General features: G+C 43.0%; 1 protein-coding gene across 2 annotated transcripts in view; it reads right to left on the bottom strand.

Annotated features, from left to right (window-relative positions):
- The window catches only part of LOC121277189 (dual specificity testis-specific protein kinase 1-like), a 264,934-nt gene that overhangs the window by 147,253 nt on the left and 91,710 nt on the right, over positions 1–25,971 (bottom strand). For both annotated transcript variants that reach the window (XM_041186332.1, XM_041186333.1), the window contains exons 4-5: positions 23,766–23,912; positions 19,764–19,846 (exon numbers count right to left, since the gene is read on the bottom strand). In XM_041186332.1, coding sequence (XP_041042266.1) covers positions 19,764–19,846; positions 23,766–23,912 — 230 coding nt within the window. The remainder of the gene's footprint in view (positions 1–19,763; positions 19,847–23,765; positions 23,913–25,971) is intronic.

Genomic DNA, 25,971 nt, shown 5'->3' with positions numbered 1-25,971 from the left:
TTTCAGTTAGCTACATTAAAGCCTTTCTGAGAGCATTGAGGGAGATCTGAGGAATATATTGTTAAGTACAACGCAGGCAAGAGAATGACAGCAGATATCATTGTAAGTCAGTTAGAGGGAGAAAAACTAAAGAGGTGATCACCAGTACAAAGGTTAAATCCAAGGAATTATAGACAAAGCAGGCCAGCATTTATTGCCTATCCTTCATTGCCCTTAAGAAAGTTGTATATTGTCTTTCTAATGCTATTACTGGTTAGTCTTTTAGTGTTAGCTAAATAGTTACATTGCCTTAAATCTAAACAAATAATTTTAAATAACTGTTAGTGGCATGACAGTTCAGCTGGGGCCCTTTGCATGCATATCCATGGTAACAATGCAAAGAATAGTGCAAAAAGAGTAATAGGTATTTGGGAAATCAAAGAAAACTAGCATGTTGGAATGCATGTGTGTTAATACAATGAATGTTACAAACAAGTGGAAAGTGAAAAAAGAATATAAGGGAAAAGAGAGAGTATGAAAAAAAGATGAGTAGGTAACATAAGAGAACCCAAAGCCTCTTATGAACATATAAAAAATAGAAAGATGGTTAAGGGAATGGTGGGGAGTGATTAGCAATAACAAAGAGAATCTTGTGGAGGCAGAGGATGTGAGTGAGGTAATGAATGACTCTGCATCTGTTTTCACAAAAGAAAAGGGTGACACCTTTTTTTTCTATATTCTTTCATGGGATGTGGGCATTGCTGGCAAAGCCAGCATTTGTCACCCATCCCTAATTGCTCTTGAACTGAACATTTCTGAGGACAGTTAAAACTCAACCATCTTGCTGAGGGTCTGGAGTCAGATGTAGGCCAGACCAAGAGAGAATGGCAGATTTTCTCCTTTAAGGACATTAGTGAACCAGATGGGTTTTTACAACAATCAATGATAGTTTCATGTTTACCATCATTGAGACTAAATTTATATTCCAGATTTATTAATTGAATTTAAATTCCACCAGCTGCTGTGGTGGGATTTGAACCATTGTCCCCAGAGCATAAGTCTGGGCCTCTTTCATTTTTATTCATTTATTCATTGTTTTATCCCCTTTTATATCCCCCTTTTTAATCCCATTTTCTATCCTTTTCCCCACCACTGCCCCCTCCCCACCCCAAAAGGTCCATCTGTTACTTGTTCCATGTTGTTCTTTCACAGAGTGCTTACCCTTGTTCTGCTATTATCACATTCTGCTTTCTTACCTTCATGCCACTATCAGCAGCTTTTTTAGCTCTTACCTCTACCATTAACAATCCCTTTGTCCTTTTGTCATCTTTGTCAATCTCTCCTTTGCCCCCACCTATCGCTGGCCTTCTATCCAGCTTCACCTGCTCCACCCCCGTTAAACAGTATCAATTTCATCACATTTCTACTCTTTAGCTCTGAAGGAGGGTCATACGGACTCAAAATGTTAACTCTGTTTCTCGTCTCACAGATGCTGTCAGACCTACTGAGTTTTTCCAGCATTTTTGCCTCTGGATTACTAGCAGGGACATTACCACTATGCCACTATCTCCCCGCTAGATGTCACAGGGAGAGGAGGTGATATTGGATAGGATAAAAATAGATAGAAAGGAGGTACCAAATAGGTTAGCATCACTCAAAGTTTCTTTTTTATTCGTTCATGGGATGTGGGTGTTGCTGGCTAGTCCAGCATTTATTGCCCATCTCTAAGGTTAATAAATCGACAATCTTGGTAACTAAAGGCCTGTCAGTTTAACCTAAGTGGTGGAAAAAATACTACTAAAGACTTCTATCAAGAAAAAAAAATTTCATTTGGAGAAGCATGGGTTAATAAAGGACAGCAGCACAGATTTGTTAAAGATAATTGTATCTGACTGACACGATTGAGTTCTTTGTCAAAGTAACAGAGGGTTGCTTCAGGTAGTGCAGTAGATGTATATATGGACTTTCCATTTGATAAAGTACCTCATAACAGACTCATTTGGGATAAATAAAGCACATGGTATTAAAGAAAGCTGCTTACCACAGGAAACAGTTTCAGCCTACTTGTTCTATCAAAACCCTGCAAAGTCTTGAACACCTCTACTAAATTTCCTCTTAACCTTCCATGCTCTAAGGAGAACAATCCCAGATTTTCCAGTCTCTTCACATAACTGAACTCTATTATCCCTGGTATAATTATGGTAAATCTCTTTTCTTTCCTCTCCAAGCTCTTGAGGGCCTTCAGTGTGGTGCCCAGAATTGAACACACAACTCCAGCTGAGCCCTAACCAGTAACTTGTAAAGATCTAGCATAACTTGCTTTTGTATTCAGTGCCCTTATTTACAAAACCTAGTATCCCATATCCTTTCTTAACCACCTTATTAACTTGCCCTGCCGCCTTCAGATATTATGAATATGCACCCTAAGGTTTTTTCTGCTCTTGCACACCCCCAACCTGAAAATAGCCCCACTTAGATTACACTGTCTGTCCATGTCATTTCTCTCAACGTGCATCACTCCACAATTGTCTGCATTAAATTGCACCTTCTATGTGTCTGCCAATTTCATCAGCTTGTCATTATAGAATGTGGGAAAATATGAGATTAAGCACTTTGGCAGGAAGAATAGAAGAGCTGAATATTATTTAAATGGAGAAAGACTGCAGAAAGCTGCAGCACAGAGGAGTTTGGGGGTCTTTGTGCATGAATCCCAAAAAGCTAACATACAAGTTCAGCAGGTAATAGGGAAGGCAAATGGAATGTTGGCCTTTATTTCAAAGGGAATGGACTGTAAAAATAGGGATGTCTTGCTAAAACTATACAAGACACTAGTTAAACCACACCTAGAATACAGTGAACAGTTTTGGTCACCTTATCGAAGGAAAGATGTACTGGCATTGCAGGCAATCCAGAGAAGGTTCACTAGGTTGATCCCGGGTATGGAGGTTGAGTTGGTTGGACCTGTACTCATTGGAGTTTAGAAGAATGAGAGGCGACCTTATTGAAACATATAAGATTCTTAGGAGACTTGACAGGGTAGATGCTGAGAGGTTGTTTCCCCTTGTGGGAGAGTCTAGGACCAGAGGGCATAATCTCAGAGTAAGGGCTCATCCATTTAAGACCGAGATGAGGAGGGATTTCTTCTCTCAGAGGTAGTGAATCTGTGGAATTTTTTACCGCAGGGGGCTAGAGAGGCTGGGTTGTTAAGTATATTCAAGGCGGAGATAGACAGATTTTTAATCAGTAAGGGAATCAAGGGTTATGGGGAAAAGGCAGGGAAGTGGAGTTGAGGATTATCAAATCAGCCATGATCTCATTGAATGGTGGAGCAGACTCGATGGGCTGAATGGCCTGCTTCTGCTCCTACATCTTATGGTCCTTCTGAATTGTGCTATTATCATGTTCCTGCCACCTACCTGCCCACTCCTGACCTGGTGGGGGAGGTGTCAGGTGGCCTGCCCACCCTTGGCCCAATTAAGGGCCTCATCTGAGTATCCTACCTGTGGCAGGGAAGGACCACACCATGTGAGAAGCCCAACAGCTTTAGCTGCGCAGGCTGGTGTCAGGCAAGTGGGGGTGGGGGCAAACCTCCTTTGGAGGCACCCCCCCACCAAGTTATTTCATCCCCCCAGCCTTTCGAACCCGACCCAGCAGCCCCCTCACCCATCTTGCCGAGACCCCTGAACCAGGACTTACGTGGGCTCCTCAGTGTGGCGGGACTGCCTCTAGACCCAGCAGTGGTCACTGTGCCCATCCGGTCATCCAATTGGCTGGCAGCTCTCTAACGTGGGACATCCTCCCGAGGTGGGAGTGGAAGTTTTGACTTAAAGCAATTAACGTTGCTTCCAGCACTAAATTACTGTGGGGCAGCAGTCAAGATTGTGATGGACTCCCCCCAGCTAAAAAGTCAGGGGCGCACTGCGGGAACAGTGGTGCTCCCTGAAATTCAGCCTGCAGATCCATAAATTCAGCTCATAGAACCATAAATTCACCCCGTAGGCCCATAAAAGGCAGAAGAATGGCACTGAGTCACACTGCTCATTCAGAGAGCTGGTGCAGACGTAATGGGCCGAATGGCCTCCTTCTGCACCATAACAATTCTGTGATAGACCTGAAGATTACTAATTTGCAAAGTTATTGAGGAAAAAGCTATGCTTGGGACTAATTTGGAAAGCCTTTCAGAAAATGAACACAGGGATGATGGGCTGAATGGCATCCTTCCATGCTTTAAGCTTCTATGCTGTAATATGTTGCATTCTATGATTTTATCTCTGTCACTGTGAACATCAATAATTTAAGTCTGAGAAAGAATCAGCCAGCGATGGGCATGGATCATATTCATCACCTGGACTAAACAAGCCTCGGATTAATTTAGTAGTGAATTTGGTCTTTGTTTGCTACACTCAAATGGTAGACAGATCTATCCCCACTGCATGAAGCAATCTAATGTTGTGGACTGATGTAAGAGCAAGCAAGCTGATGACCTTGAAAGAAACTTCGGCTTTGAAGTGAAGCTGTGATATGACAAGAGAACAAACTCTTAATGTGTTTAAATTAAATTTCTTAACCCACTATTTTAAGAGAACGTGGATTTTGATTTTGAGCAATGGTACAAAACAGATGATAGTGAATTAGCAGTCCATTTCACATAGAATTACATAGTATTTACAGCAGAGAAACAGGCCAATGGCCCAACTGGTCTGGACCAGTTATAGCATCTATGAATGGCATCGATTCTATTTGCCTCATCTGTTTTGCCTGCGAAAAATTGCACATTCTCACCTCACATTTCTTTTTGTTTCACTTAATTTAGTTTAATAATTTCCATTAAAGTCAATGGAAGTGAAAATGGGAAAGGATGTAAAACAGACTGGTAACTCAATTTCACACTGCCGCACAAAGGCAAAATTAGCAACACTGCTCCTCCCACCCACCATCCATGTTTTGGAATACCTTAACACCTCTGTTAAAATATTAGACAAATAAGTCTTGCACAATTTTTTTTATTCATTCATGGGATGTGGGTGTCGCTGGCTAGGTCAGTATTTATTGCCCATCCCAATTGCCCTTGAGAAGGTGGTGGAGAGCTGCCTTCCTGAACCACTGAAAAGAGAGACACATTGCCAAAGCTTTTCAACCTGCTAAACAATCCGGAATGCACCAATAGGATATTAACTGCCAATTTAAGATAATCAATTGAGCTTTTAACATGGCTCATTTATACCTGCTATAAGTGACGTACATTCACAAGCAGGAACCCATTCTCTGCAAACAAATGGAATATATTCGAGCCTCGCATCTTTATCGAATTGCCCAGGAACTTGGGGGGCCTACAGTTCTCTATTGCTTTCTCTATGCCAATGCATCGGCCAGAGTCAACTTGCTAACCAATCAGCACCCATTTCTCGTGTGATATAAATTGTTATGATTGTTTCAAATTCTTGCATTTGTCCTGATGAGTGCAAGAAGAACTGTTTCAGCAAGGGGAGGTGGTGGAGTAGTGGTAATATCACTGGACTAGTAATCCAGAGGCCCAGGCTAATGCTCTGAGTACGTGGGTTCAAATCCTAATTAATACATCTGGAATTAAAAGCTAGTCATGAAGCTGTTGTTGATTATCATTAAAACCCATCTGGTTCATAAATCTGCTGTCCAGACCTAAAGCAATGTGGCTAATTCTTAAGTGCTTTCTGAAATGGCCTAGCAAATCACTCAGTTGTAGCTGTGAAGCCTAAAAAAAGGAATGATACCAGACAGACCACCTGGCACTGACCTCAGCACTGGAAACAACAACAGCACACCCGGCCCTGTCAACCTGGCCCAGTCAACCCTGCAAAGCCCTCCTTATTAACATGTGAGGGATTGTGCCAAAATTGGGAGAGCTGGCCCACAGGCTCATAGCCTGACACACACACACTCACTGAATCATACCTTAAAGACAATGTCCTGGACACCACCATCTCTATCCCTGGGTCTGTCTTGTCCTGTCCTGTCCAGTGATGGTGGCACAGTGGGAGGGAGGGAGTTGCCATGGGAGTCCTCAACATTAAGTGTGGAACCCATGAAGTCTCATGGCATCAGGTCAAACACGGGCAAGGAAACCTTGCTGATTACCACCACCTCCCCCCACTCCCAGCTGATGAATCAGTACTCCTCCTAAGTTGAACATCAAATGGAAGAAAAGCTGAGGAAGGCACCACTACTGACTGAACTGGCCTAAAGGATATAGCTGCTGAACTGGGTTGTTGGTGAGGGAACCATGAGGGAAAAACCTACTTGACCTCACCAATCCACCTGTCACAGATTCATCTGCCCATGACAGTATGGGTAGGATTGATCACCGCGCAGTCATTGTGGAGACGAAGTCCTGTCCTCACATTGAGGATACTCTCCATTGCGTTGTGTGGCATTACCACCATGCTAGATGGGATAGATTTCAAACAGATCTTAAACTGGGATCCATGAACTTCTGTGGGCCATCAGCAGCAGAATTATATTCAACCACAATTTGTAACTTCATGATCTAGCATTCTTCCATCACCATAAAGCTGTGAGAGCAACCCTGGTTGAATGAAGAATGCAGAAGTAGCACCAGACAAAAAATGAGCCGTCAAACCTGATGAAGCTACAACACAGGATTACTTGCGTCCCAAACAGTGGAAGCAGCATGCAACAGGCAAGCTAAGTGATCCCACAACAAACCAACCAGCAGATCAGATCTACGCTCTGCAGTCCTGCCACATCCAGTCATGAATGATGGTGGACAATTAACAGGAGGAGCAGGCTCCACAAATATTCCCATCCTCAAAGATGGGGGAGCCCAGCACATCAGCACAAAAGACAAGGCTGAAGCATTTGCGACAATCTTCAGCCAGAAGGGCCAAGTGGATGATCCATCTTGACCTCCTCTGGAGGACCCAGTATCATAATTGCCAGTCTTCACTCAATTCAATTCACTACACGTGATAACAAGAAATGGCTGAAGGCACTGAATATTGCAAAGGCTTTGGGCCCTGGCAATATTCTAGCAAAGTACTAAAGACTTGTACTTCAGAAATAGTTGCACCTCAAGCCAAGTATTCCACTACAGCTACTCCACTGGCATCTACTCAGCAATGTGGAAAATTGCCAAGGTACATCGTGTCCATTATAAACAGGATAGATCGAACCCGGCCAGTTATCACCCCATCAGTCTACTCTCGATCATCGGTGAAGTGATGGAAGGGGTCGTCAACAGTGCTATTAAGCAGCACTTACGCAGCAATGACCTTGACCTCACTAATCCACCTGTCACAGATTCATCTGCCCATGATAGTATGGGTAGGAGTGATCACCGCGCAGTCATTGTGGAGACTGCTGACTGATGCTTGTTTAGAGTCCAGGCAGGCCTACTCAGCTCCAGTCCTGGGACATTACTGCAGGAGTCTCTCAGGGTAGGACCAACTATCCTCAGCTGCTTTATCAATGAACTTCCCTCCATCATAAGGTCTGAAGTGGGGATGTCCACTGACGATTGCACAACTTTCAATAACATTTGCAACTCCTTTGATACTGAAACATAGTGGGTCCATATGCAGCAAGATCTGGACAACAGTCAGGCTGCTAACATTCACGCCACACAAGTGCCAGGCAATGACCATTCTAACAAGAGAGAATCTAACCATTTCCCCATGACATTCAATGGCATTGCCATCGCTGAATTTCCCATTATCAATATCTTGGGTGTTACCATTGACCGGAAACTGAACTGGACTAGCCATGTAAATACTGTGGCTACAAAAGCAGGTCAGAGGTTGGGAATTCTGCAGAGAGTAACTCAGCTCCTGACTCTCCAAAGCCTGTCCACCACCTGCAAAGTGCAAGTCAGGAGTGTGATGGATTACTCTCCACTTACCTGGATGAGTGCAACGCCAACACCATTCAATAAGTTCAACATCATCCAGTACAAAGCTGCCCGCTTGATTGGTACCCCATTCACCATCTTAAACATTCAATCCCTCCATCACTGATGCACAGTGGCATCAGTGTGTGACATCTTTAAGATGCACTGCAGCAATTCACCAAGACTCCTTCGATAGCACCTTCCAAACCCATGGCCTCTACCACCTAGAAGGATAAGGGCAGCAGACACATGGGAACACCAGCACCTGCAAGTGCCCCTCAAAATCACACCATTCTGACATGGAATTGTATCACCATTTCTTCACTAGCGCTGGGTCAAGCTCGTGGAACTCCCTTTCCAACAGCAGTGTGGGTATACCCACACCACATGGACTGCAGCAGTTCAAGAAAGCGGCTCACCACCACCTTCTCATGTGCAATTAGGAATGGGTGATAAATGGCAGCCTAGCCACAACCCATGAATGAATTAATGAAACAAAAACAAGCCTCTCTTCCCAGCAATATTAAAATTCTGTACTACCAAGCGAAATGTATTAATCATGGGAATCCTCACGATACACAACATTATGTTCAAAGCCCTAATGCTCAAAAGACTTAATTAGGTCCAAGGCAAATGCATTGGAGTGTAGGAACAGGCCATTCAATCCCTCCCCCTAATCAATTAAGTCATAGCTGATCTGTGCTTCAACTCCATTTCTTCCCCCCTTAGCTCCATGCCCCTTAATACTCTGACCCATCATAAATTATGTCACAAATACATGTAAAGCAGGATTTAAATCCCAGACTGATATTAATTGGCATAAAAAAAGGTTGGTTGCATGAATCAAAATACGACAGGTGCTCAGCAACTAAATCGCTACCAAGCGAATGCAACAACTTGCAATTAATGAGCTGGACAGCGATCCTAGAATAATTACTGACCATAAGTGAAGAAGAGCTGACATTTATGGAACCCTCAGGACACCCTGATACAATTCATTATTGATTTTGAGGTGAAGTCTTATTTTGTAGAACAGCCAATTGTGCACAGCAAAATCTTGTTATCAGCAACTGAAGAGGATATCCAGTTGATTTCTTTTCATTTGAGGGAGAAATGTCGGCTAAGACACTAGAGACTGTTTCTGCTTTTCTTCAAATATTGCAGTGGGATCTTTAATATTCACCTTATTCAGTAGACAGGGCCTCAGTTTAACATTTCACCTGAATGACAGCACCTCCAACTACCTTAGCTTTGCACTGAAATGCCAGCCTGGATTATAGGCTCAGGTCCTGGAGATGGGCTTAAATTCATGTAAATGTGTTGGAGGCGGTTCAGAAGAGGTTTACCAGATTGATACCTGGAATAAGCGGGTTGTCTTATGAGGAAAGGTTAGGCAGACTGGGCTTGTTTCCACTAGAGTTTAGAAGAGAGAGGGATTTGATTGAAGTACATATGATCCTGAATGGTCTTGATAAGGTGGACGTGGAAACGGTGTTTCCTCTGGTGGGTGGCACTGTTTTAAAATTAGGGGTCGCCCTTTTAGGACAAAGAGGAGAAGAAATGTTTTCTCTCCGAGGGTTGTGCGATTTTGGAACTCTCTGCCTCAGAAGACGATAGAAGTAGGGGTCATGGAATATTTCTAAGGCAGAGGTAGATAGATTCTTGTTAGGCAACGGAATCAAAGGTTATCGGGGGTAAATGGGAATGTGGAACTTGAAACACAAACAGATCAGCCATGATATTAATGAATGGCAGAGGAGGCTCGAGGGGCCAAATGTTCTACTCTTGTTCCAATTTCTTATATTTCATAACCTGGGGACTCAGAGGTCAGAGTGATGCCAACGGAGCTAAATTTATACTCTAAAGTCAGAATATCACAGCAACCTAAATAAATCTTTTCCACGCTGCATCATAGGAATGGAAAGATTTCAAGGTGCTGGGAAAATATCCACTGCAACAAGCAGAAAATCTTGTGTATCATGGAACCACATATGTTTACTACACAAAAGGAGGCCACTTATCCCATTGTATCTGTGGGTTCTTTGCTGGACAATCCAGAATTTTATTTATTTTTTAATTTATTCATTCATGGGATATGGACGTCACTAGCAAGGCCAGCATTTGTTGCCCAGCTCTAATAGCCCTTGAACTGAATGGCTTGCTAGCCATTTCAGAGAGTAGTTAACAGTCAACCACATTACAGTGGATCTAGAGTCACATGTAGACCAGACCACATGAGAATGGCAGATTTCCTTCCCTAAAGGACATTAGTGAATCAGATGGGTTTTTCCAACAATCAATGATAGCTTCATAATCACTATTACTGATACTAGCTTTCAATTCCAGATCATTTTCCTTTATTAATTAATTTAAATTCCACCAGCTGCTGTGGTACGATTTGAACCTATGTCCTCAGAGCATTAGCCTGGGTCTCTGGATCGCTATTTAATTAGCACGACACCACCATCTCCCCTAACTAAACCTACTGTTCCCTTTGCTCACTTCTTTTTCTTCCTCTGCTTCAAACATTTATCCATATTTCCCTTAAAAGATGAAATGAAGTCTACCTCAAACACTCCCAGTGGCAAATCATACCATGCTTCAACAACTCTCCATGTTAATACATTTCTCCTAATCCATCCCCTCACTTAGTGATAATTTTAAATTGATGATCCCTTGTCACTGACTCCTAAACCAGAGGAAGCAGTCTTTATTCATAGCATCTAAATTCTGCATTATTTTAAAATGTTTCTATTAAAATCTCCTCAGGCTTCTTTAATCTGTAGTCCTGGTATCTCAAGTCTTGTGTCTCTGTACAGACTGCACCTTGCAAGAGTTGGAGCACAAAAACAGATGCTCTGAGGTCCATTATCATTTTATTTTGCAAGGCAGAAGACAGCTATCATGTTTGAGTCTGTCAGTAAATAAATGGAAGGAGGAGTGGTAACTTTCCCTTCCAGCAGATAAAGTGCCTGTCTCATAGCACAGTTCATGTGTCTAACATCCTACAAGAAATACTGCACTTTTTCATTCTGGAATGTTGCCATGAGGTCTATTTCTTTTCAGAGACAAGATTTTACATCAAAGTTACAGCACAGAAACAGGTCATTCAGCCCAGCAAACCCATGCTGTTGTTAACGCTCCATATGAACCTCCTCCAATCATTCCTCATCTCACCCCATCAGCACATGTTCTGTCGAAGGGTCATGAGGACTCGAAACGTCAACTCTTTTCTTCTCCGCCGATGCTGCCAGACCTGCTGAGTTTTTCCAGGTAATTCTGTTTTTGTTTTGGATTTCCAGCATCCGCAGTTTTTTTGTTTTTAGCACATCCTTCCATTTGTTTGTCTCTCAAGTGTTTATCAAGCTTCCCCTTAAACGTATTAATATTATTCACCTCAACCACTTCCTGTGTCACTAAATTCCACTTTCCGGCCACTCTCTGGGTAAAGAAGTTTCTCCTGAATTCCTTATTGCATTTATTAGTGACTATCATATATTTATGGTCCTCTAGTTCTGGATTCCCCTGGAAGTGGTCTTTTGTGTGCCGGCTCTGGGGACACTGATTCAATCCCGCCACAGCAGCTGGAATTTAAATTCAATTAATAAAATCTGGAGTTGAAAGCTAGCCATCAGTAATGATGACCATGACAACCATCATCAATTGGTGTAAAAACCCAGCTGCTTCACTAATGCCTGGTTAGGGAAGGAAATCTGCCACCCTTACCTGGTCTGGCCTACATGTGACTCCAGACCCACAGCAATGTGGTTGACTTTCAACTCAAATAGGAACAGGAGGCTATTCAGCCCCTCAAGCTATTCAACCTCTCAACATTTAAGTAGTATTTAGATGAGCACTTGAAATGCCATAGCATACAGGGCTACGGGCCAAGTGCTAGAAAATGGGATTAGAATAGATAGGTGCTTGATGGATGGCATGGACACGATGGGCCAAAGGGCCTGTTTCTGTGCTGTATAATTCTATGACCCTAAGAGTTTGGGCATCTCCATTTTAAAAGGGAGCTACAAAGGATATGGAGAAGGTGCAAAAAAGATTTACAAGGATGATACCAGAACTGAGCGGTTATAAGCATCAGGAAAGAGTAAGAGATTTGGATTCTTTTCTCTAAAGAAGAGAAAGCTGAGGAGTGACCTGATAAAGGTCTTTAAAATTATGAATGGATTTGATAGGGTAAGCATAATGAAGATATTTCTGATTATGAGGGGAGTCCAAAACTAGGGCTAATAAGTATAAGATAATCACTAATAAATCCAATAAGGAATTCAGGAAAAAAAACTTCTTTACTCAGAGAATGGTTAGAAAGTGAAGTTTAACACCATATGGACGAGTTGAGGCGAAGAGCATAGATGTATTTAAGGGGGAAGCTGGGTAAACACGAGTGAGAAAAGCGATGAAGATTTTTGCTGATAGAGTTAGATAAAGTAGGATGGGAAAGGTTTGTAAGGAACATTAACAGTGGCAGACACCAGTTGGGCTGAATGACCTGTCTCTGTGCCATAAAATTCAATACCATGTTTTTGTAAATTCCAATAACCTGATAGGAAATGCAAACTAGGCTAATAGATTTGGTCTGTACTAGGATCCATGGTAAATCTGTCTGATTCTAACTAGGTGTCAGGGTCAACCAGAGTTGAGAATGAGCTGATGAGAGTAAAATTCCGATTGAGCAAATGTCAAACAGGAGCATTCAATGGGAAACAGAATAAACGTTTACCAAGGTCTTAATGACCTTCTAACAGCAGAAGGTAAAAAATATTAGTTTTAAGCCTCAAAATATTTTCTGTTGAAGGAGAAAATGAAGAGGCACATTGGGGATGAGCAAGTAAAGAGCACAAATTGAAAACCAACTAAATTCTAGTCAGGATAAGATGAAGATTAATACAACTTAGATAGGACACCAGGTAAAATTGATCCTTTCCCTTCAACCATAATCCAGTTCTAAAATATCCTTTACATTGAGTCAACAGTTGGCACATCTGCCTCTTGGAACATTGTGGAGAGGCCATCTCCTAGCAACAACTACAGAGGAAGGAAGGTGGAGGACGGTGAGGCTTCAGCAGCCTTATAAAGATTGTCCATCATCAGCATCTGTTGTATGGAGACAGCATCTGTCGGCAACACCAGCTGCATCACATCGATTTGCAAAGACCTACTATTGTTAATGCCTTTGATATAGACTGAGCTTCTCAGTAACAACCTAGAGATGGGCAATAAATACTGGCCTAGCCAGCGATGCCCACATCCCATGAACGAATAAATAAAAAATGTTTCTGTTTTCAGCAATATTTCAGCCGTTTGGAAGGACTTTTTCGGCACCTTTCAGACAGAAAAACCAAGGACTGATAAGGGAAGAAAAATTTTGGAAAATTCCTCTCTAATTCCCTTAGGTGATTGGAACCACTCCGGGAGTTATCTATAAAGACACCTATTGTGCAGGCAGCTGTTAGGAAGCATTATCTCTCAGCACCATCAACTGTTTGAAAAGGTCAGCTCTCATCAACATCCACCCTATGGTACGCTTTGCAAAGATCTTGCCTTGATATTAACCCCCCCACCACCACCCTTCTCACACCCCTGCACAATGGGCAGGAGACAGTTGAAAATGCAAAAACAAAGAATGCAACCCCGAGCCAGTGCTGACGTGCCCGTGCCATTTTCACAGTGGCGGGTTTCATAGCAGCCAAATATCCTGCTACCGTGAGGTGGCACACTTCATTGACTAATTTAAAGTGGGATCCCACAGAGCAATTGGGAGCCTGATTTAAATTTAGCAATTGCCTCGTGGATTTCCTGGGGATCAGGAAACCCGGCAGCAAAAAGGAGGCAGGAGCACCTGGCTCAAGACGTAAGTGTCTTTTACAGCGCTCCTTGTGGGTTACAAACAGCAGGAGTGCTTCCCCCCTCCTTGATCCCGCAAAGAAGCCTTCAGTTTGCAACCCCCAACCCGCCCTCTTGACCAAGGCCATCTACATGGCCACAGGGACTGCAGCAGTTCAAGAAGGCAACTCACCACCACCTTCTCAGGAGCAGTTAGGGATGGACAACAAATGCTGGCCCAGCCAGCAAAGCCCACATCCCTTGAATGAATAAAAAGAAAATCTTCTTCACCACGTCCCTCGTTATCAAAGGCCAATCTCTTGCTCTCTCCCAATATGATCTTTCTCCCCAAGTCCTGATCTCTCGCTGCCTCCCACGATGACCTTTCTCCCCCAGCCCCAATCACTCACTTCCTCATTCCCATAATGGCCTCTTCCCCCCCCTCCACCCCACAAAGCCAAACCTTGATCTCTCTCTCTCTCCCTCTTCCCCTTCCAGTTGCTGGAGATTGTCCCAAGGGTGACCTGCAGCAGCCCATCAATTTGTCTGGTTGCCAAATGAGTCTGCCCAAAATGGTTCAAAGAAAGCCCTGTGGTTAAGATTGGCAGGGTCTCCATGTCCTGGCTTTGCGTGTTCTTCATTCACTACCAGGCTACCCTGGGCCCTCATTGGTTGTCCGTTATATATCAGGGCCTGTGTCTCTGCAACATTAGCCTCAGTTGGAACAGCATCATACTGAGCTCATTCAGGCCCCCCTCTTTCAGTGGCTTTCAGTTCCATGTTGAATTTGTGGCTTAATTCAACTATTTCTGGAATGGCTTTTCAAATTTTCAGATCAATTTTCAGAGCATTTTAAACAGAACAATAAACTGTCAGAAGAAGGGCAGCACAATCTTTGCTTATTAAATGGCAGCTAAAACTGCCCAAAGAGCAGTTCAATTGTCATTAAGATTCAATGTTGCATTCACGCTGCCTTGCCTTCATTGTTGAAGCCATCTTCTGTTTCTGCAACTGAGAGGCCCGCTGGTGTAATCAAATCGTCTATAAACCACACACAATGCTAGAACAACTAACTGCATTTCTTCAACAATAAGGAGACTAATAGATGAGCGAGGGGAAGAGGAGAGAGGTGGGGAAGGAGAGGGGGACTGGAAAGAAGTGGGAGGAGAAGGGCGAGAGGAGTTAGGAGGAGAGATTAAAGCGAGTACAGGTGAGTGGGGTGGGGACAGGCAGGAGGATAGAGGAATAAGGAGGAGAGAGAGGAGTGGGAGATGAGAGTAGAGAAGGGGGAAAGGAGTGGGGGGGGTGGAAGGGGAGAGAAGGGATGGGGGGGAGAGAGGGAAGGGGAGAGGAGACGGGGAGGGGAATGAGGAGTGGGGGAAGAAGAGGAGGAGAGATGACCACCCATCCTTGACTGGTTTCTGTCCTTGTCATGACAGCATTTGATCATCTTTATTTGTGAACTCCATCCTCGCTCCTAACCAGCTGACACCCAAAACAGATATCAACTGCTTCAATCACTCCAAGTATAAAAATTCACATTTATATAACACTCCATGTCCTCAGGATATCCCCAAGAACTTCACAGGCAATTAAGTACTTTTTGAAGTATAGACACTGTAGTATTGTAGGAAACAAGGAAGTCAATTTGTGCACAGCAAGATCCCACAAACAGCAATGTGATAATGACCAGATATTCTCCTTTAGGTATAGTTGGATGGGTGAGTTTCGATGGGCCAATTGGCCTCCTTCATTCCCCATCTATCATGTGCAAAATAATCTGCTTTGAATGCTTCACTGCACACTCAGTTTGTACTCAAGACCTGGCCTCTACTTTCATTCTCATCAGCATTTTTAGACATTTGGATCATGTGTCTTTTCGGCCTTCCTTTTCCTAATGAAAACCAGAACATGAGGTCAGGGTGTCCTGCAGCTGGAGAGAAGTTGTCTAGTTTACACAGGAGGAACAACCTGTCTGTAACGACCACATAGAATCCACACAAGCCCTTTCCTGCCTTACTTCATCTTACCCTATCAGCATATCTTTCTATTTCTTCCTCCCTCATTTGTTTACGAGCTTCCCCCATAGATGCAATTGTGGTATGCGAGTTCTACAGTCTAACCCACAGTCTCTGGGTGTCAGCCAAGCAGTATAGATTGGGTATAACTGGCTGCAAATTGTTTGAGTAGCTACTGGTCTCAGACTTATATTGCATTAGTGTTTCATTACACATCTATGTAAGTGGCTCTGTTAAAAATTAATACACTTTTATCAACTTGTAAAACAGAGGCAGAACTGTGTTTTCATATGGCTTAACTTATGAGGCTCTGTTCAGCTTTAAGTAAATAGTGTAGTTTTTATCTTTTAACACATGTTTTTAGACTTAAAGGTATTTTAGTTACTGTTTTTTTTAAGATGGCTGTAACCTCAGTAAATGCAGGAGGATATTTGGCTTATAGTGTGATTGAAATTGCTAAAGAATGAAATGAATATATCTGTGGTGTGGATAAAGAGGGAGGTCTTGTGGTACAGTGGGTAGTGTCCCTGCCTCCGAGCCCGAGGCTCTGGGTTTGAGTCCCACTCCAGGATTTACTGGCCACTGAAGATATGTTTGTCATTCCTGGTCAGCCATGCTTGAAGCTATAGCTTCAGGCTAGTGACTTGTTTCAGGGAAAAAAAAGCTATGTAAACATGTGCTTTGTCTGCTTCATGTGTCTCTCGATGTGGGAAGTCTTCTAACTCTAAGTCGGTAAAGAATTAACATTGTATTGAACATTAAGGCTGTATACTATGTCTCTTTCTGAGGATCAAAGAACAGCTTTTACAATGAAGCACTGAACATTCTGTATGAATTTTCAGTTGTACCCATTTAGTATTACAGGCAACAGTTGATTTCCTCATATTACACAACATGAGGAAAGAATGTGAGATAAGTTTAGTAGCAATTTCCACATTCTAAACCCTTTTTGGGTAAAGAAATTTCTCCTAAATTAACCTATTGGATTTAGTAGTCACTGTCTTATACTCCCCTGCAAGTAGAAATATCTTCTCTACATCTACATTATCAAACCCTTTCATCATTTAAAGATAGAGAGAAGAGCCCCAGCTTGTTCTGCCTTTCTGGATATTTATATTTTTCAGTTCTGATATCATCCTTGTAAATCTCTTTTGTGTCTTCTCTGTTGGAAGGATGTTGGTTACTGAACGGTATGTCTTAAAGAAGTCTCCATAGTCTTCTGTAGATTAACTGTAAGTCTTTATTAACAACTAGAGCTATTTACAGTAAAGGGTACAAGCTAGGAGCTAACTCTGTCCTAGGTCTTTACTGATCCCTGTCCATCTCTGGACTGATTCTGGGACTCGGTCACGTGCCTTATTACATCACTGTGTTGGCGGTATTGTACTCAGTCCCACATTAACCCTATATATGCTAGACACTTATACTACATTCTCCTGTGCCTCCATATCTTTGTTACAAGTCAGTTAATCAGGATCAGGTATGTTTCAGTAGATGGCACTTTCACTTCAAAGTCAGATTCAAACTCCCCTCCACAGACTTGAGTGCCAAATCTAGGCAGACACTCGCAGTGCAGTACTGAGGTGGTGGTGGTGTAGTAGTAATGTCACCAGACTAGTAATCCAGAGGTTCAGGCTAATGGTCTGGGTGGCAGCTGGTAGAATTTAAATTCAGTTAATAAAAAAAATCTGGAATTAAAAAGCTAGTCTCGGTAATAATGACCATGAAATCGTTGTCAATTGTTGTAAAAACCCACCTGGTTCACTAATGCCTTTTAGGAAGGAACTCTGCCATCCTTACCTGGTCTGGCCTATAAGTGATTCCAGACCCATAGCAATGTGGTTGACTCTTGACTGCCCTCTGAAATGGCCTAGCAAGTCACTCAGTTGTATCAAACTGAGCCTACAAAAAGGAACAAAACCAGAAGGATCACCTGGCATCGACCTGGGCACTGGAAACGACAATGGCCCAGCCTTGTCGACCTACAAAGTCCTACTCCCTAACATCTAGTGACTTGTGCCAGAATTGGGAGAGCTGTCCCACAGGCTAGTCCATCAACAGTTTGACATAACCATACTCACCAAGTCATACCTTACTGATAATGTCCCAAACACCACCATCACCAGAGGTGGCAGAACATTGGTATTGTGGGAGGGAGTTTCCCTGGGAGTTCTCAACATTGACTCTGGGCCCCATGAAGTCTCATGGCATCAGGTCAAATATGGGCAAGGAAACCTCCTGCTGATTACCACCTACTGCCCTCCCTCATCTGAAAAATCAATACTCCTCCACGTTGAACACCATTTGGATGAAGCACTGAGAGTGGCTGGGGCACAGAATGTACTCTGAGTCGGGGACTTCAGCGTCCATCACCAAGAGTGCTCAGTAGAGCCACTACTGACCGATCTGGCGGAGTCCAAAATGACACGGCTGCGAGACTGGATCTGCAGCAGGCGGTGAGATAACCAACAAAAGCAAAGTGCCTACTTGACCTCGTCCTCACAAATCTACAAGATTGCACAGGTATGTCCTGTCTAGAAAAGGCAGGACAAATGCAACCCGGTCAATTACTACCATAATAGCCTACTCTCAATCATCAGCAAAGTGATGGAAGGGTCGTCGACAGTGCTATCAAGAAACACTTACTCAGCAATAACCTGACGCTCAGTTTGGGTTCTGCCAGTGCCACTCAGCTCCTGACCTCATTATAGCCTTAGTTCAAACATGGACAAAAGAGATTAACTCAAGAATAGAGGTGAGAAGGGTCATACGGACTCAAAATGTTAACTCTGTCTCTCCAAAGATGCTGCTAGGCCTGCTGAGTTTTCCCAGCATTTTCTGTTTTTGTTAGAGGTGAGAGTGATTGTCCTTGACTTCAAGGCAGCATTTGACTGAGTGTGGCATTAAGGAGTGCTAGCAAAACTGGAGTCAATGGGAATCAAGGAGAGAATTCTCCACTGGTTGGAGTCATACCTAGCATAGAGGAAGATGGTTGTGGTTGTTGGAGGTCAATCATCTCAGTCCCAGGACATCACTGCAGGAGTTCCTCAGGGTAGTGTCCTAAGCACAACCATCTTCAGCTGCTTTATCAATGACCTTTGCTCCATCATAAGGTCAGAAGTGGGTATGTTCACTGATGGCTGCACAATGTTCAGCACCATTCACGACTTCTCAGATACTGAAGAAGTCTCTGCCCATATGCAGCAAGACATGGACAACATTCAGGCTTGGGCTGATAATTGGCAAGTAACATTCGCGCCACACAAGTACCAGGCAACAACCATCTCCAAAAAGGGAGAATTCAACCATCTTTCCTTGACATTCAATGGCATTACCAGTGCTGAATCCCCCACTATCAACATCCTGGAGGTTACTATTGACCAGAAACTGAATTGGACCAGCCATACAAATACTGTGGCTACAAGAGCAGATCAGAGGCTGGGAATTCTGCGGCGAGTATCTCATCTCCCGACTCCCTATAGCCTGTCCATCATCTACAAGGCACAAGTGAGGAGTGTGATGGAATACTGTCCACTCGCCTGGATGAATGCAGTTCCCACAACAGAAGCTCAACACCATCCAGGACAAAGCAGCCTGCTTGATTGGCACCCCATCAACCACCTCCAACATCCACTCCGCCCATCACCAACACACAGTGGCAGCAGTGTGTATCATCTCCGAGATGCATTGCAGCACCTTCGATAGCACCTTCCAAACCCACGACTCCACCACTTAGAAGGACAAGGACAGCAGATGCATGGCAACACCACCGCCTGCAAGTTCCCTTCCAAGTCACTCACCATCCTGACTTGGAACTTTATTGTTGTTCCTCACTGTTACTGGATCAAAATCCTGGAACTCCCTCCCAAATAGCACTGTGGGTGTACCTACACTACATGGACTGCAGCAGTTCAAGACGGCAGCCCACCACCACCTTCTCAAGGTCAATTAGAGATTGACAATAAAAATGCTGGCCCAGCCAGCGACACCCATGTCCTGTGAAAGAATAAAACAAAAGTTCTTTCTTACCTTTTATTTTCACTCACCTATAGTTTGGGATCTTTTCTGAAAGGCCAAAGTCTCCCACCACAGCCGTGTAGGACTTCCCCTCACGTTTCACCAAGCAATTCTGAAAGGAAAACGAGCAATATTCCATAAGAACTGAATTCACAACACTCACTTTACTGGAGGGACAGGTTCTCTGGGTTTCAGATGGAACTTGAGATGTTATTGTACATTGGCTAGTCTAATTGAAATACACCTTGGAAAAGAAGCACCAAATTGTTCATTGAGCAACAGCTGTCTTTGGCATCGGGTTTGCAGCTGGTTTTCTGAAACCTCTTCCGCTCCCAACCATCATCACAAAGTGTAAACTGGGGAAAATACAAATAACTGCAGGCTTGGTATTCGATGCCATGACCAGCTCATCTTCCACCACCTAGAAAGACAAGCGCATCATGTGCATGGGACAATCTGTGACTGACCCTCCAAATCCCACATCATCTTGACTTGGGAATATACTGGCATTCATCATCATCACTGGCTCAAAATCCGAGAACTCCCAACCATTCCCACAGCCAAGGATCTGAGTCCTGCCACATCCAGGTGTGAATGGCAGTGGGCAATTAAACAACAACAAGTGGAGGAGGCTGCACAAATATCCCCATCCTCAATGATGGGGGAGTCCAGCACACCAGTCCAAAAGACAAAGCTAAAGCATTTTCAACCATCTCCAGCCAGAAGTGTTTGGCCTCCTCCTGAGGTCTCCTCCTGATATCCCCATCACAGATACCAGTCTTCATGCCATTCAATTTACTCCACGTGATATCAGGAAATGACTGAGCGCATTGGACATAGCAAAGGCTATGGGCTCCAACAGCCTCCCAGCTGTAGCAGTGAAGACATGCGCTCCAGAACTAGCTGCATCCCTAGCCAATATGGAAAATGATCCAGGTATATCCTGTCCACAAAGAGCAAGAAAAATCCAATCTGGACAAGTAGCATCCCATCACTTTACTCTCAATCATCAGCCAAGTGGTGGAAGGTGTCGTTGACAGTGCTATCAAGGGGCACTTAAACAGCAATAACCTGCTCACTGGTGTTCAGTTTGGATTCTGCCAGAGTCACTTGGTTCTAGATCTCATTACAGCCTTGGTCCAAACATGGACAAAGAGCTGAATTTCAGGTGTGAGGCCAGAATAATTGGCCTTGACATCAGGACAGTATTTGACTGAGTGTGACATCTAGAAACCCTAGTAAAATTGAAGTCAATAGGAATTGGAGGATAAATCTTTACTGGTTGCAGTCATACCAAGCACAAAGGAAAATGGTTGAGGTTGGAGGTCAATCATCTCAGCCTCAGGACATTGCTGCAGGGGTTCCTCAAGGTAGTGTCCTAGGCCCAACCATTTACAGCTGCTTCATCACTGACGTTCCCTCCATCATAAGGTCTGAAGTAGGTATGTTTGCTGATGATTGCACAATGTTCAGTACCATTCACAGCTCCTCAGACACTGAAACAGTCCCTGCCTATATGCAGCAAAATCTGGACAACATTCAGCCTTGGGCTGATAAGTGAGAAGTAGCATTCATGCCACACAAGTGCCAGGCAATGACCATCTCCAACAAGAGGGAATCTAACGATGTCCCCTTGAAATTCAATGGCATTACCATTGCTAAATCCCCCACAATCCTGGGGGTCACTGTTGGACAGAAACTGAACTGGACCAACCATATAAATCCTGTGGCTACAAGAGAAGGTCCGAGACTGGGAATTCCGCAAGTAACTCCTCTCCTGACTTCACAATGCCTTTCCACCACCTACAAGGCACAAATCAGGTGTGTGATTGAATGCTCCCCATTTGCCTGTACACAGCTTCAGCAGACTCACTGACAGGTCGGTGGGTGCACAGCTGATTTGCCTGAGCCCCCACCAGCCTGACAATTGAAATGAGGCGGGGTGACATCGGGAGTTCCGCCTGATGCCATCCTGCATCATTTTACACATCGGCGAGCGGGCCCCGCCCCCCGACTGGGAAATCCTGGCCCATGTCTAATTAATAATTAACAATTAATCCTTCCATCATTAAAAAAAAAACTTGATTAGATAACTCCTAAATATCCTCAACACAAAGATAACTCTGGCAATGTGGGTATTGCTGGCAGGATTGACATTTATTGCTCATTCCTAATTTCCTTAATTTCTTTCTTCTTTGATCACTTTGATTCCACGCAAATCAGTGGCTTGCTAGATGGCAGTAAAGAGTTACCCATGCTGGGACAATCAAATTGGCAAGAGTGATCTAGAATATGAGTTTGTAGAATGTTTTTGTTACAGTTTCTTTGAGCAACTCATTGTGTAACCAACTCGGGGTGAAGCTATCTTAGATCTAGTATTGTGTAATAAAGCAGGGTTAATTAGTTATGTCATAGTAAAAGATCCTCTGGGAAATAGTGACCATAATACCACTGAGTTCCAGGTTAAATTTGAAAGTGGCACAATCCCGTCACATACAAAAATCTCAAACTTAAACAATGCCAATTAAATAGGAGCGCAGAACTGGTTAAGGTAAATTGGGTAGATAGACTAAAACGTATGACTGTAAATGAACAATGGGAAACATTCATGGAAACAATTCAAAATATCCAACAAAAGTACTTTCCATTGAAAAACAAAAACTTAGCAAAAAAGGATCAGTTTGTGGCTCACTCAGGAAGTTAAGGATGGTATTAGATTAAAAGAACAGGTTTACAATATTTCAAAAAAATAGTAACAAGTCTGAGGATTGGGAGTGCAAAGGGAAACCAAAAAGTTGATAAAAAGAAAAAAAAGTAGAATATGAGAGTAAACTATCCTGTAATATAAAAACAGATCATAAGAGCTTTTATAAGTATGAAGATAAAAATGAAGAGAATAGCTAAAGAATAGCTAAAGGGGAGTGGGTGGGAAAGTGGAGTTGAAGCCCAAGATCAGCCATGATCGTATTGAATGGTGGAGCAGGTTCGACAGGCCATGTGGTCTACTCCTGCTCTTATTTCTTGTGAGATTGGAGTCACAATTGTGCTAGACTGAGTAAGGATAGCAGGTTTCCTTCACTAAAGGATGTTGATGAAGTGGTTGGGTTTTCACAATGTTCAACACACTTACAGCTATGTTTTATTTTAATTTAAACTGAATTCAAATGATCAAACTGCTTTTGGAACTCAGTACTACGAAGATTGTAAGTCCTGTAACATAACCATTGCAGTACCATGCTTGCTATGTGTTCACTCTACTCCCTGCCTGGTTAAATATCTTCTGCTTGTATTCCAGAAAGAACTAAAGTTCTCCCGAGACGACAAGAATTGGTCTGTGTTGTTGCTGTTCCAGGTACTTTTACAATAACTGCTGAAGTTTGTACCCATGTGAGATGTTTCCATGTGTAAGGAAATTCCTCACCTTTAAAGCTCCATGAGAAGCCTGAGAAGAGTTCTTACAATTAACAAAATGACTTTGCTTTTCTTATACCTCCCCTCTCATTTGGAGTCCAGGAGCTTGTTCCTGGTGCCTGTGCATTTACATTAAATTTCTGTAGTTCAAAAGCAGTTGCTATATTCAGGTTAAAGAAAAAAAAGAACTTGCAAATCTTGCATTTTTCATGACCTCTGTTTTCCCAGAGTGCTTTTGAACTTCAGTCACTGTTGTAGAGAACTCAGCAGTGAACTTGTGCAGTAAGCTCCCACAAACAACAATGAAATAAATGACTAGTTACTCCCTTTTAGTGATATTAGTGGAGGGATAAATATTGGCCAGGAAAACTGGGGAGAACGCACCTGCCCTTCTTCAGCCCATCCACCTCCTGTTTGCCAATTATTTTAGATCCGTGTCCTGTGATCACCGTCCCTCCCACCACTATGAAGACTTTCTCTGGAATACATTTACCAATCAATTCGATGGAGGATTGAGGGAAGGCAGGGTTATTCTGGATGGATGAGCTAAGGTGAGCTGAACAATCCTGATCCATAATCTTCTTATTAACTGTGCTTCAATTTCCCTCTGAATTCTGTACCTTGGATGTCAAGTCCCGGTGGAAGATCCCCTTGGAGTGCAGGTAGCATAGGCCCTTTGCAATGTCCAGTGCCAGCTTGATCCGGACCAACCAAGACAGATGCTCATTGCTGCCCAGTACCTGCTCAAGGCTCCCTCCATTGATGTACTGAAGGAAAGAACAAAGAAAAGCCCCAATTAATGGATATTGTTCATCTAAGAATCGGTGTTTGAAATCTTCTCACATATTTACCTGGGACTTGCAATGCAATTTATCCTTACAATGTAAGACAATGTCAGCTCCTGCAAATGCAAATTTAATTGGAAAATAGAGTGAATTGGATTGGGGGGGGGTTGGGGGGATGACAAACTCCATTTGGTATTGTATGTCTCATATGTTGCTAAGTATCAATTCCTGTAGATACATAGTATAAATTGGGCAAAAAGGAATGATTCACTCCCATCTGGTACTGTACATCCCAAGTATGTCTCAGTGTCAGGTCCTATACATGTAATACCTCCTAAAAGTAAGCAATTCATGCACATCTGATATTGTACAGCTTCTGTGTGTCTCAGTGTCAGTTGCTGTATATGTGCAGTAAATAAAAGGGACTGATTCACTCCAGTCTGGTACTGGACAACTCATATGAATCTCTGTGTCTGTCTCTGAAAATATACATCATATACTGGATAGAAAGAATATCCATATTATAATCCATATATTTGTAATATACATGCTTGAGTTAGCCTCTAATCAGTTCATTTGGCTGCCTATGAAGAAGTAAACTCATCTGTGTTATATCGATTCTACACTACAGAAACAAACCCTTAACTCTGATTAGTCTACGCCAGTGTTTATACTCCATACAAGCCTCCATCCAGTCTGCTTCGTCTCTATCCTATCACCCTATCAGTATATCTTTCTATTCCTTTCTACCACATGTGTTTATCTAGCTTTCCCTGAAACACATCCACACTATTCACCTCAACCACTCCATGTAGAATTATAGAATGGATACAGCACTGAAGGAATCTATTCAGTCCATTGTGTCAGTGCGGCTCGCTGCAAGACCTTGCTTTTCCTGCTTCTCCTGCTTTTCCCCATGGCCTTGCAGTTTTTTTCTCTTCCAGTGTTCATTCACTTCCCTTTCGAAAGCCACAATTGAGTCTGCCTCCACAATATTCTCAGGCAGTACATCCTGACCACTCAAGGCATGAAAAAGATTTTCGTCATGTTGCCATTGGTTTATCTGCCATTCCCCCTAAAATGGTGCCGCCTGGTTCTCGACTCTTCCATAAAAGGTAACAGTTTCTCCCTATCTACTCTGTTTAGACCCCTCATGGTTTTAACACTTCTATCTATTATCAATCTTCTCTTCTTGAAGGAGAACACAAGCTTCTCCAATTTATCCATGTGAATGAAGTTTGTCAATCCCGGAACCATTCACAGAAATCTTTTCTGCACTTCACATTGCCTTCGCATCCTTCCAAAAGTGTGGTGACCAGAATTGAACACAATACTCAAGTCGATGTCGAGCCAGTGTTTTATAAAGGATCATCATAACTTCCTTGTCTTTGTACTCTGTTTATGAAGTCTAGGATCCTGTATATCTTTTTAACCACTTTCTCAACCTGCCCTGCCAACTTCAATGATTTGTGTACATGGCTCCTGCACCCCCTTTAGAATTGTAACCTTTATTCTATATTGCCTCTCCTCATTCTTCCTAATAAAATGAATCATTGCATGTTTCTCCGTATTAAATTTTATCTGCCATGTGTCTGCCCATTCCACCAGCCCATCTCTGTTTACTTGAAGTCTATCCCTATCCTCCTCACAGTACACAATACTTCCGAGTTTTGTGTCTTCTGCAAATTTTGAAATTGTGCCCTGTACACACAAGTCTTGGTCATTAATATATATCAAGAATATCAGTACCTACCCCTGGAGAACCCCTCTGTGCACAACCATTCACCGCTACTCTTTTTTCTGTCACTCAGCTAGTTTCGTATCCCTGCAGCTACTGTCCCTTTTATTCTGTGGGCTTCAGTTTTGTTGGCAATCCTATTTTGTGGCACATTATCAAACGTACTTTGGAAGTCCATGTACATCACATCAATTACCCTCTTCAGCACTTTCTGTTACCTGATCAAAAAACTCAATCAAGTTAGTTAAACACAATTTGTCTTTAACAACAGCATCGTGGCTTTCCTGAATTATTCCATACTTT

Source organism: Carcharodon carcharias, chromosome 4 (assembly GCF_017639515.1).
Source record: "Carcharodon carcharias isolate sCarCar2 chromosome 4, sCarCar2.pri, whole genome shotgun sequence".
Classification (NCBI taxonomy): domain Eukaryota; kingdom Metazoa; phylum Chordata; class Chondrichthyes; order Lamniformes; family Lamnidae; genus Carcharodon; species Carcharodon carcharias.
This window is presented reverse-complemented; position numbering and strand designations above follow the sequence as displayed.